The 12,575-nt window shown below is 40.5% G+C and overlaps 1 protein-coding gene across 1 annotated transcript; it reads left to right on the forward strand.

Annotated features, from left to right (window-relative positions):
• Positions 1 to 9,698: 9,698 nt before the first annotated feature.
• On the forward strand, positions 9,699 to 11,390 carry RPS29 (ribosomal protein S29). Its single transcript, XM_077126842.1, has 3 exons — positions 9,699 to 9,834; positions 10,061 to 10,160; positions 11,235 to 11,390. The coding sequence occupies exons 1-3, from the start codon at positions 9,773 to 9,775 to the stop codon at positions 11,241 to 11,243; spliced, it is 171 nt and encodes a 56-aa protein (XP_076982957.1). The 5' UTR covers positions 9,699 to 9,772; the 3' UTR covers positions 11,244 to 11,390.
• The last annotated feature ends 1,185 nt before the right edge of the window (positions 11,391 to 12,575 follow it).

Consider the following 12,575-nt stretch of genomic DNA (forward strand, 5'->3'; position numbering starts at 1 on the left):
GGGTCTGCGGAGGGCGGTGGGGTGCTGAGGTCGCGGGGTCTGCGGGGTGGCTGGGGCGGGGGCGTCCGTTCGCTGTTGCTCACCCTCGCGGTGCTGCCCCACAGTTAGCCCCCAGGTTCCCCGAGGGATGGCAGGCGACCTCCGCATCGCAGGGAAACCTCTGCCTACCTGGCTTGGGCCGTTGTGGGTTCGCCCAGTGAACCAGCGAAGTTTTCCGGCGCTGACTGGCCAGGGTTTCGGTTGGTTAAAATTTGGTTTTGGTGGCTCTCCTCGTCCCCGCAACAGCCATCGATCGCCCCAGGGCGAAACTGGATATGACCGTACTTGACTAGGCGGTTCCTTTCTTCCTTGCACCTCAGTTGGGTGGATGGAGTGCCCGCCTTAACCTCATCTGAGCCTTGCAAACTGGTCCTAGACCCCATATGTCCAGCTAATTCTATTTAGTAGCCGAGGGCGAAGGAGGCGCCTTGGGCACACATTTGAAAGCAAGGAGATGTATTGTCGCCTTAAATTTTGCACTTGCCCGGTCTTGTCTTAAACATGCCAGTGAGTCTGAGTTGTACCTTGGGGCTGTCAATAATAAGGGGTAGGGAGAAGGAATGAGCTCATGTTCTGGAGAGGCTGGGTCCTCAGGGATTCAGAACTTATCTGGTCCAGGGACCCACTGGAGGTTGTAGATTTCAGGAAAGTTACCCTAGTGATAGAGCCTCTGTAGAATCTTACATATCTCCCTAGGTGTTCTTTAGGATTGGCTGGGATGGTTTAGGTTGGGGTTTGGCAAGTTATGATAAGTAGCAATGTCTAACTGACCCTTGTGTAAGAGTGATCTCCAGAGTAGCCTCGCAACTCTATTTGAAACTCTCCCAGCCACTGATACTTTATTAGGTACACTTCTTTCCCCCTTTTTGGTCAGGATGGAATTGTTGAGCCCATGGTGCCAGGGCCAGATTCATCCCGGGAGGTCATCTCCCACAGCACCAGGGAGAATTTTACCCTGGACATAATGTCCCACGTTTCACTTGCAGAGTTGGGGTTAGAGAGTGAGCCCACATCTGAGCAACAGAAGAGGTTCTCCAGAAGTAAGTCTTAGGCACGCCTGTAGGTAGATTAAGCTTCAGGAGAGTAAGCCTCAAGACCAAGGGCTTGGCCTGTTGATTTGGGTGTCCCTAATGTTTGACACAGTACCAGAGGTTTCCCCTGTTATACTTTTGTATATATCAAGTAGAGCATGAAAACACTACTTAGCATTTAGCAGCAGTTAATCTCATGGCTAAGCTAAACATCGCCCTAGTATTTTAAGACTATTAGACTTTTTGGAGAGTTACCTAGTTTCGTTCTTTGAGTGGGTAATGCAGAAGTAATATACAAAATAATAAAGTACCAGACTAAAAGAATTACAAATACATTAAATATGTTCTAAACCTCTAGGTATAGTTGGAAGGTAGGGAATTGTAAATGTGGTAAATCTGCATATGGAAAAAGCCTTATTTTTCATAAGAGGAGCAACTATTGTAATTTTAATTTAGTAGAAATGCACAAATATCAGTAATATATATAAAAAGTGCCCCAGCCCATTTGGTGTTTCTTGGGTTGTTGAAACATGGATTCAGTACTTCAATGTAAAGAAATAGGAAAGATACGTAACCATTCTATGGTGCAACAAAGGTGTGTAATGCCACAAATATGTTTTATATTCCTAAATGCGAGATTCTCAAAAAAGACCTGTGAGTCAAAAATGACTGTAAACGGAAAATGTTTAAATCTGATAATCTTTGACTGAAAGTAAACACGTATCAGTTGTCAAAATTGTGAATTAGACTGGATTCCGTTATCTTGTGTACATTATCAATCTTTATCAGATCTCAGTTCTTTCAGTTTATTTCAGTATCAGTCTGTAACACTCCACACTAACGTTTCCGATTTTCTTCCAACCTCCTGACATGGTGTCACTGGAAATTAACACCTGACTCCCCAGATCCTTATTGGAACTGTAAATGGCTTTGCAGTTGGCCGTCTGGATCTGAAAAAGCACTGTGAGCTAAGGCCCAAAGACTTGGTATACACTTTGAAGGACTCATCACTGCAGCAGGCTATGCGTGGTCTAGATATCTCTCTGGTCAAGCCACTGACTGAATCACTGATGAAGTCTGGCATCCTCTTTTAATGTGTCTGACCCTAAGACAACTGACCTTTATTACCACCGCTCAACAGATGGTTTAGCTGATTTTCCAAGAGCAGCAGCAGTCTTCGGCAAATTATTTCTTAGACTCTACTTCACTCAAATGTATCTTATATTTAGTTTCATGTCTGTTTAATTTATCTTGTTTTTTAAATTGTGGAAGCATATATACAACATAAATCTTACCACCCAAACCCAGTGTGATTAGTTACACAATGTTGCAGAACTCCATTACTATCCATTACTAGAACTTTGCCTTTACCCCAAACAGAAACCCTACACTCATTTTGCCTTAACTCCTAACCCCTGCTCCCTCTACCCTTGTTAACCTATACTCTACTTAATGCCTCTATGAGTTTGCATATTCTCAGGTATCTTCTTTGTGGTTATCAGGGGACTTAAATGTAACATCCTAAATCTAAAATAATCTTGTTTGGTTTGATACCAATTCAAATTTGATAGCATACATAAACTATGTTTCTAGACCCTCTGTCCCCCTCCTTTATATGATTATTGTCACTAATTACAAGTTTATACATTATGGGCCCCAAACCAGTGATGTATCATTACATTTTACACACTTGCCTTTTAGAGCATGTAGGAAGTAAAAAGAGGGATTATGTACCAGTGATACAATAGTACTAACATTTATTTTCACCCATGTCTTTAACCTCACCAGAGATCTTTATTTCTTTATGCGGCTTCGATCTATTGTCTACTGTCCTTTCAATGTAGAGAACTCAGTCTTTATAGTATCTCCTGTAGGGTCAGTCTAGTGGTGATGAACTCTCTCAGTTTTTGTTTATCTGGGAATATCTTAATGTCTCCCTCATTTTCCCCCCTTTTAATGCAATTTTATCAAACTATGTTCACATACCATACAATCCATTTTCTCCCTCATTCTTGAAAGGCAGTTTTGCTAAACCAAGGCCTTTGGACTTTCACCTTTCCTGAACGAATTTAAATATTATCACCTATTTGAAATTTTGCAGTGGTTTTCCAGAAACTTCAGGTTACTACGGTCAGTGAAGAGATTATATTGGAGGTGGAGCAAGTCTGGAGGCAGAAACATCAGTTAGAAAGGTAATGCCATAATATCCCATCCATGTTGCTACCAAATTAAATTCCTAAAGCAAGCTCCTTTCATAGAATCCTAAACTTTTGGAACTTAAAGATAGTTTACAGATATTCTAATTCAACTCTTTCATTTTACAGAAGAGGAAATGGACATCAAAAAGAATAAAGGGATTTGTCCATGACCTCATAGATAATGTTAAAACAAACATTGCTAGAATTCAAATCTTCGATACCTCACTTAATTCCCCCGCCCCCCAATCTTCACGGATTTCTTTGTTATTTAATTAAATACAATTGCTTAAATCCAGGCCTTATTACCTAATTGGGCAAAGTTTTCCAGGGCAATTTTTGTGGTTTTCGGTTCCCACTTAGTAGCTGGTCTCTGGAATTTCCCTTAGTTTCTTAGGCTCTCAGCTCTGCATTTTAAAATATATTATTTCATCTAGCACATTGAGGGGTTTACAGCAAGATGTATTTTAGGTTATCTCGCCCAAAGTATTGCTATATAATTGCTTATTTAATGCTGGCTACACCTCTAGACTACATCCTGGGAACAGGTCCTGGGTCTCAAATGTTTTATCCATGTCCTAGAGTAGTGTTCACATATGGTAGGTACTCAAAGCACATTTGTAGAAAGAATGAATGAGTAATGAATAGCATATATTCATTCATACATTCATTCATTTAACAGGTATGAGAGACTGCAATGGAATACAATAGAGTAAATTTACAAACTGGCATACATTCAATTAATCTTGCTTGTGTTGGAACAAATTGCCACTTGAGAAAAAAGCTGGGTTTTCCCCCTTACTTCCTCGGAACAGTGAAATAAATTTTAAAGACACTCCCCCCACCTCCAAACTGATAACTTGTTAATTTGGACAGGGATACTGGGAAACAGGCATTGGGGAAAGGTTTTCTTTAAAATAGGAATTTTATGTATTCATGTTTTGCTTTAAAATATATAGTTTAATTGAACTATTAATACATACATGTAAATATTGGACTTTGTTTAAGAGCGGATGAAATCATTAAAGACCTAATTCTGACCAGCTGGAAAGAATGGGATGGGGAAGCCAAGTGAATGTATCATTTTAGTAGCCAAACACAAACATGTATCTTTTAGACCTTGTCTCTGGTAAAGGAGATTTTTAAAAGTTTAGTGTAGGTTGGTGTGCGGTTTGAAACTCTTAGGTACCCCAGAAAAACGGTGTTTTAATCCTGAGCCAATCTTGTGAGGGCAGCCATTTCTTTTCATTCTGATTCAGCATTGTAGGATTATTTTCACAGGGACGTGGGTCTTGATTAGTTTACTGGAGTCCGTTAAAGGGGGAAACATTTTGAAGAGACCTCGGGTCCTTGGAGTGCTGATAGGGAGAGCAGGTGCAGGTGCTTGGAGAACAGTTGCTTCAGAGCTGACAGAGCCAACACAAGACCCATGTATTTGGAGATGCAGTGCCCGGCAGACATCGCCATGTGCCTTCTGGTGAGATGCTAAGCAACCGGAAACCAGAGTTTTGTTCTGGAGGAACTAAGTGAAGGCTCACAGATGTCAACTGAGGAACCCCCACAGGAAACGGGCTGAGAGCAAGGGAGCCCCGGAACTAGCGACCAGCAGATGCCATCCACGTGTCTTTCCTGATCTGCCTTCCTTGAGCCAAGGTATCTTTCTCTGGATGCCTTAGTTAGGACGTATTTATGACCTTAGAACTATGAACTAGTAATTTATTAAATTCCCTTTTTAAAAACTGTTCCATTTCTGGTATAGTGCTTTCCGGCAGCATTAGCAAATGAATACATCTGGAGGCCGGGAAGTTCTGGTGGCGCAGCGGGCACAAACTGTGCTGATGCCTGAGGGAGAGGGTGGGGCTCAGGACCATTTTCTCTCCGGATGAGGCCGATAAAGCGAAAAGCACCCTACCGCTTCCTAAAGTGCGTCTTCAAGGGACAGAAACCTCAGCATCATCTGGACAATCGTGGCAACTTACTGGTACATCTGAATTGTTTACTGTTTGTTCATCGATTAGCAGAGTCCAGGAAAAATGCTTTGGAGGAATTAATGTGGAATCATTAAAAAGGAGCATGTTCTGGCTACAACAAAGGGAATTCTAAAGGGCAAAGGTTAGAAGTCAACGAACACATTCGTGGAAACTGTATGATGCGTTATTTTAGGTGGTAATAGAGTAAAAGCACTTTCTACATATTTGTTGATTTTGTGGATTATTAAAATACTGGCTGGTTGAGGGATGTATATATTTGTGTTATTTTTACTGGTATTGAGATATCGCCAGTAAACACACAGGACTATTTAACCTTTGTTGAAGAGTTATGTTTTATTAATTTTCAGTGGCTTCTGTTTCACTTTTGCTTCCATTTTGTTGCAATTGTAAATGTTTCTATGTAAAAAAGGAAAGCTAGCTTATTAAGTATTGATGAGAGGTACTTCTTAGAATTAAATTTATATGTAATTAAATTTAGTCACAATTAGCTATGGAATTAATCATTGAATAAAGACAGCATATAGTCAAATCTAGGTGCATTTTAAATATTTTAACTTTTTAGTGACTTCACATAAGGAAGTCACTTTTTTTGGAAATAAAAATGTATTTTGTAAGTTAGGCAATGCAAATTATTGATTTTATGAGGAAAACAGCATTGTCATTGGATGATAAGCTATCTTCAAGCACCAAAAAAATGCAGAAATGTTACCAAGCTCACCCACATCACTAATGTTATTCCGCTCAGGGGAGATTTATTCAGTTAATAAATATTGTTACAACTTTTACATTGTATTCCTTTAAGTTATGTCACACTCCTTGTGCATTCCTATTAAACTGGTGCTTTTAGTTGCAATTTTTCTCTATTTTGAACAGAACTCATTTCTTTATAAATTAGGCAAAGATTTTCAAAATGATGGTTAAAAATGGAATCACAGTAATCTATTGACTAAGAACAGCTGAGAACTAAAGAGACGGGCTATTTCCAGCCTGCAAGGAATCTAATCTACTTTTAAATTGTGTCAGTAGTAATTTCTCAACTGGAAGATTGTGAACATTAACAAGGTTTTCTTAAAACCTGGTGTTTTCAAAACCTGGTTTTCTTAAAATATTTTTATTGGGAAGTCTTCACACACATTAGGTCCATCCACAGCAAAAAAACCAGTTTTAAAAGTAGCTTTTTTCTCCTTCTCCAAACTAAAAGATAGAGATTATGGAGGTAGCTGACTTATTTTATTCAAGTCACTTTGTTAGCCCTTTATTGCATATCATATCCAATAGTTATCATTTTTAACTTTTTATTTTGTAATATTTATAGATTTCACATTAAGTTGCGAAGGTAATACAGGGGTCCCATGTGACCTATACTCAGTTTTCTCCAATGGTTACATCTTACATAATTCTAGGACAACCTCAAAACCAAGAATTTGACATTGGGACAGTGTGCGTGTGTGCAGAGTTCTGTGCCGTTTTATCACGTGTGTAGATAGCCACACCAGTTAACATATGGAACTATTCCTTCCCCACAATGACTTCCCTTGTGCTGCTCTTTTGTAGTTAAACTTAGCCCCCAACTCCTCCAGCCACCATCCCTAATGCCTGGCAATCAGTTATCTGCTCTCCGTTTCCATAATTTTGTCAATTTGAGAATGTTAAATAAATAAAACCATACAGTACATGAATTTTGAAATTGGCACTTTCACTCAGCACAACGTCCTTTCCATCCATCCAAGTAGTTGCATATATTAGTAGTTTGTTCCTTAAATTTAATGACTGAGTATCACCCCGTGGAATGGGTGTGCTGCCAACAGTACAGCCATTCGTTTTTTGAGGGTCATTTTGGTTATTACCAGTTTTTGGCCGTTGCAAATAAAGATGCTATGAACAGTCATGTTAAAAAATAGTTTAGTGTGAAAGCATGTTTTTATTCCCAAAGATTCTAAAATTGAAGGTAATTCCAGAGAGATGCAGGTCTTCAAGTGATAAAAATTCTGGAAGCATCATCAAAAATAATTTTAAAAATAGTTTGAAGGAAAAATTTTGAATAATAGTGTCTTAACATGCAGATCATACCAATGGCTTAAATACAAAAATAAAATCTATGCTGTGTACTGTTGGAATGTTTTAATCTTATAAATGTATTTGATTTTTTTGAAAACAAAATATCAATTGGGGTTGTTTGGGCAAGGAGATTTTTGCAGTTTCTCTTTGTACATCACCATATTAAAAAAAAAAAGGAACCAAACTCAGTAAATATTATATTATGGGGGAGATGTGTTCAAAAAGAAGGAGAGATTTAAAAGTCAAATGGCTGAGCACTAGGAACCTATAAGAAGAGTACAAGATTAAGCTCAAAACTCTTTATAAACCCTGGGTTTGTTAAAAGGGACTTTTAAAGCTGTGTTCTTGGCTCTTATTGAAAAAGAAATTGATAATCCCATTGTTTGGGGTAGATGGTGCCACTTTACCTGAAAACTAAAAGGAAATATGAGTTCTCAATTGCAGTTTGCAGTATCTCTATCAAGAAGAATAACTTTTAGGCCAGAGTAAACATTAAAAACTACTTGATATCAAGTAACTAGGTGCTTTGGTTTGTCTTTTTTTTTTTTTTTAATGAGTTCACTTCTCTAGGCCCAAAGGATTATATCACAGAGTATTGACAATATTTATGGAATCAATTGCAGAACTAGGGGAATTATTTAAAAGTTATGGAGAAGGACACCAATCAGGAAAGACTTGCATGAGAAAGCTACAGAGGGGTAAATGTGAGATTATCCTTTTAGAGGTAGAGGATTTTGGAAACTACACTTCATTGATTTTGATATGCATTCCATGTAATGCTGGAGAAGCCTGACATTGGACTTTGGCAAAATCCGGCAATAATATAAGGTATGTGTTCAGCCTTATTTATCACTAGGCCTCCTTTTGTGCATCCTTCATACGGATTATGCAAGGTTGTTTGCCTTTGCCAAGCCTTTTCCAACTCAATTCTTTGGCTCAAGGCTCTTCCTTTCACTGGGTATTTGCTTTCATTAAAAGATGACTTGTAAATATCCCATTCTTCAGGGCCCTGTTATCTAAGGCCCTTTTGCTCTTTTTGTACTTTATAAGTACATCCAAAATATTCTGCTTAGTTATATGCATGATATTGAGTCACAAACGTCGAAATTGGAAGGAAGGGCTCTTTGAGATAATCCTGTTTTCCTCACTAGATTTGCTAATTTGAGGGCAACGATGAAATCTCCCTTTTGACTCTGAGTCCCCCTTAATCTCTAAATTCCCCCCTTCATAATATAACACAGTGCCTAACTTAATGACTAGCGTGTCTTGGAAATGACATACTTCCAGAAATACTCTACTTCAGTTCTGAATCCAGCAAGCTTCTTGGATTCTTGCACACTGCAACATTTTACAGGTCCAATTACAGCTTTGATATCATAATCTGTGTTTAAACTAGCCGTGTAAAACGCAGTCAGCTTTATTTGCAGACATTATGAATGCCCACGTGGAGTTCAGGCATCTCTCAGCAGAGTAATCAGATGGCCTTTACTTTTCATTATTGCTTTGTTAAGAAGTCATCTGGTTAAAGTAGCATCGCAGATTTGATTCTCACTTTCAATTCAATTTAACTATCGAACACGCTAAGGGTCAAAGAGCCTCGCATCACCTTTCTGGACTGTAGCGGCTAAGTGCATCTTTTTGGAGGAATGTGCCCATTAAAATCTTTTTTTTGAAAAGGTTTTCTGTTTAACGAAACAGAAACTCCTAGCGTTGACTCCCAATTATTACAGCTGATTTTAGGTTGTTTTTTAAGTTTACCCCGGTAGGTGCCAGTGCGGAGTTGAGGCAAAGGCATTCTTCCAAATGTAGAATTCGAACTGAAAGAATGTGACGGGGGGGTTCCAGATACAGAATTCGCACTAAAACACTGCACCGGCGTCCCCCGAGAAGGTGAGGACGCCTTGGAGGGTCAAGGGTCCTGTCCCGAGGGCGCCAAAAAGACGGGGTCTCGCTATGTTGCCCAGGCTGGAGTGCAGTGGCTATTCACAGGCGCGGTCCCACTACTGATCAGCACGGGAGTTTTGACCTGCTCCGTTTCCGACCTGGGCCGGTTCACCCCTCCTTAGGCAACCTGGTGGTCCCCCGCTCCCGGGAGGTCACCATATTGATGCCGAACTTAGTGCGGACACCCGATCGGCATAGCGCACTGCAGCCCAGAACTCCTGGGCTCAAGCGATCCTCCTGCCTCAGCCTCCCGAGTAGCTGGGACTACAGGCGCGCGCCACCACGCCCGGCGCTCGCGGCCGGGGCCAGGGCGAACTAGAAGCTAACGTGCGCTGACGTCACCGGTCGCTGGGCTCCAGAACGTCCCCGAGATCTGCTCTTACCCGGACAGCGTTGTCACAGGGCGCACGCGCCAGCCAGCAATGCATCATGGGTAAACCCTGTCCCCCAAAGCTTGAAGAGCGCATGCGCACGCTGCCTCTCTCCTTTCCCTCGTTGCCGCCCTGATAGCAAGATGGGTCATCAGCAGCTCTATTGGAGCCATCCACGAAAATTCGGCCAGGGTTCCCGCTCTTGGTGAGAAACAGCATAGAGTCTGGAGAAGGGTTGTCTGGGTCGCGAGGCTCCTGAAATTTAATGTGACTAAGCCCGCGGGCAGCGCGTGGAGAGGCCGGAGTCGCCGCGCGGTCGCCGCCATTACAGGCCTGTGAGGCCCGGAGGCCGGGCGGGTGGGGGCTGTCCTTCCGAACGGTGAACCCTCGAGTTTTCGAGACCTGCACTGACACCATTTCTTGTGTTGCAGCCGCGTCTGCTCAAACCGGCATGGTCTGATCCGGAAGTACGGCCTCAATATGTGCCGCCAGTGTTTCCGTCAGTACGCCAAGGATATCGGCTTCATCAAGGTGCGTGTCCGCAGACCCCGGGCCGTCCTGACGCTGAGACGTGGCACAGTTACTAGTTCCCTCGGTGACCGCCCGTCCTTCTCTTTTATGTAGTGGGCGCCTTCCTTTGTAGCGGGTGACACTGTTGGAGGGTCTGGTAGCTGTTCTCCCATTCGGCAGCCAGACCAGTGGAGTTAAGAGGCTGGAGGCTTAACAAGAGTCCCTCTAGCCTTCTTTTATCCCTCTGCCACTTGGGTGCCGTGTCCTCTGTTGGATAAAATTATCTAGTGTCCACCACGTTAAGTAATTAATTGGCCTTAGGAGTACCTAGACGTTTTGCAGCCAAGTATATTCGTTAGTTACTGACCAGAAATTTTAGATAGCGCCGTTTACTGGAATGAGCTCGAGATCTGGGACCAGGTAGACCTTGTCAGAATTCTGCAGCGCAGAGTCAGCCACCTGAAGTGCAAGTTAAATCCTTCTTTGCTCTTTGAACTGCAATCACGAATTTTCTGGATCATAGTTGAGAAAATAACATGTTTGTGTTGATGTATTATAGTGGGTGTAAACTTGTGAATAAGAGATAGTCCAGAAGAGACAGAGTATCTTTTAAGCTTAAGCTTTTAACGTCGACCAAATACCCTGTATATATTTGGTTTTACTATATGGCAGTTCAAGTATAACTCAGTGGGAAGAGGCAGGATATCATAGATGAGAGAATGAACTTTGACATTTGTGAAACTTATACAATATAGTGTCTGGCATACATTGAGTGCCAAATATATTAGCTGTGTAAATATAGTTATCTAGTTAGTAACCATTTTGAACTTTTGATAAGGATCATTTTATGCAGTAGTGTTCTGATTTGGAATGTTTCTTTGAAGAAAGAATGTCAGTACTAAAAATTAACAGTCTAAGATGTAAATGTTGAGGTTTGTGGAGCATCTTCTAGGAGGCATTCAGTAAATATTTGAACATTTAGCTTTTGGTAAGCTAGGCTGGGTGGGTCTTGTTTCTGTATGTCAGTGTTTGTGAGAAGATGTTAGGAATTTAAAGTATTTTGTAATTTATTTCATGTTTTTTTTTTTTTTCCAGTTGGACTAAGTGATCTTCCTTGATCTTCCAAGACATCTACCTGACTAAGGAAACTATGCTAGTTATTTGTATATAAATAAAACTAAGAAACTAAAATTATGACTGTTTTAATGTGAATGGAATAAATTGGTTATAGAAGTCTTATTTTAAAATTTATTACCTTCCCATTTTCAGTGGTTTATCTTTGAATTATTTTCCCTAGTTATATAAAAATATTGGTAGCGAACTCTGGTAGATGCCAGTGTTGGTTTTATCTTTAATTTAGAAAATGGTACCTTTGGAGAAAACAGCAAATTAGTTAATTTTCATTTTCCACTGTTTTTATTTTTACAATTTGAAAAGCATGTGAAAGTGCCTGCAATGTATGTATGCAAATGTCATAACAAACTTCTCCTGAGTAATTAGCTCACTACAATGAGCTGGGGCAGTGGTAGCATGGAAAAGATGTTAGAAATGTGCCTGTATTTGCCTGGAGATTGTAATCCTTACTAGAACACAGTTGGTAAATTTCTCAAATATTTTTATGGGAGCAGTGATTACTGTTAGGATGTGGGTTTCAGAATTTACAATTGGAAATTACTCCAACAGATGTATGTTTGCTGAGAAAAGAAGTGATTTTGAGCAGTTGAAGTGGGGTTGCAGGTTGTACAAAAAAGGGGCACAGTGAAAGTTGTATGGGTGTAGTGTGGTGGTTTTAACATGTATTGATAACTTAGGTGACTAACAGGATGAAGGAAAAGTAGGCTCTTGGACCTACCACAATGTTGTCACCTGGGTTCTTAATAGAAATGGGGTGCCCTCATGTGATGATGAACATTCAATTTGAGGAGCACTGTCATTCATGGACTACAGTTTTTCGGTATTTGCTTTCCTGCTTTGTGCCAGGCACTGGGTTCTGTTGTCACCAAAAAGTTCTCAGTTCTAATTATATAGTGATGGGACAGTGGTACATTACACTATGGTATATGAGATTGGTCAGAGGTTCTCTGGGCAAGAATTTTGGAAAATTTAGGAACACCAAAAAAGTGGCTGGAGCAGAGTGAATGAGAAACAGGAAATTTCGCTAGAATCTGTTATTAGAGCCGTCTAAGCTATACCTAGGTTTTGCTTTCAGATAAGATTTCTTTTGGAGGAGTGACAAGTAGGTTTTTAAAAGTTCATGACTATTGTGAGCAAGATTTTAGTGGGAAAAAAGGTAGAAGCAGACTTGTAGTAGTTTAGGAGAGTAATCTTTGTTTAGACTGGGATGGGTGGGAGTATTTGAAGTAGACACAAATAGTGACTTCTGAAGGAGGAAATGAATGGATAAAGAATGTAGGAGATAGAAAGGTTTCCAAGGGT

Source organism: Tamandua tetradactyla, chromosome 14 (genome assembly GCF_023851605.1).
Source record: "Tamandua tetradactyla isolate mTamTet1 chromosome 14, mTamTet1.pri, whole genome shotgun sequence".
NCBI lineage: Eukaryota > Metazoa > Chordata > Mammalia > Pilosa > Myrmecophagidae > Tamandua > Tamandua tetradactyla.

Bases quoted from the DNA above. Each gene is read 5' to 3' on its own strand.
- RPS29 (XM_077126842.1), top strand. From the start codon at position 9,773: ATGGGTCATCAGCAGCTCTATTGGAGCCATCCACGAAAATTCGGCCAG. The intron at 9,835-10,060 runs GTGAGAAACAGC...CTTGTGTTGCAG, and splicing joins GGCCAGGGTTCCCGCTCTTG to CCGCGTCTGCTCAAACCGGC.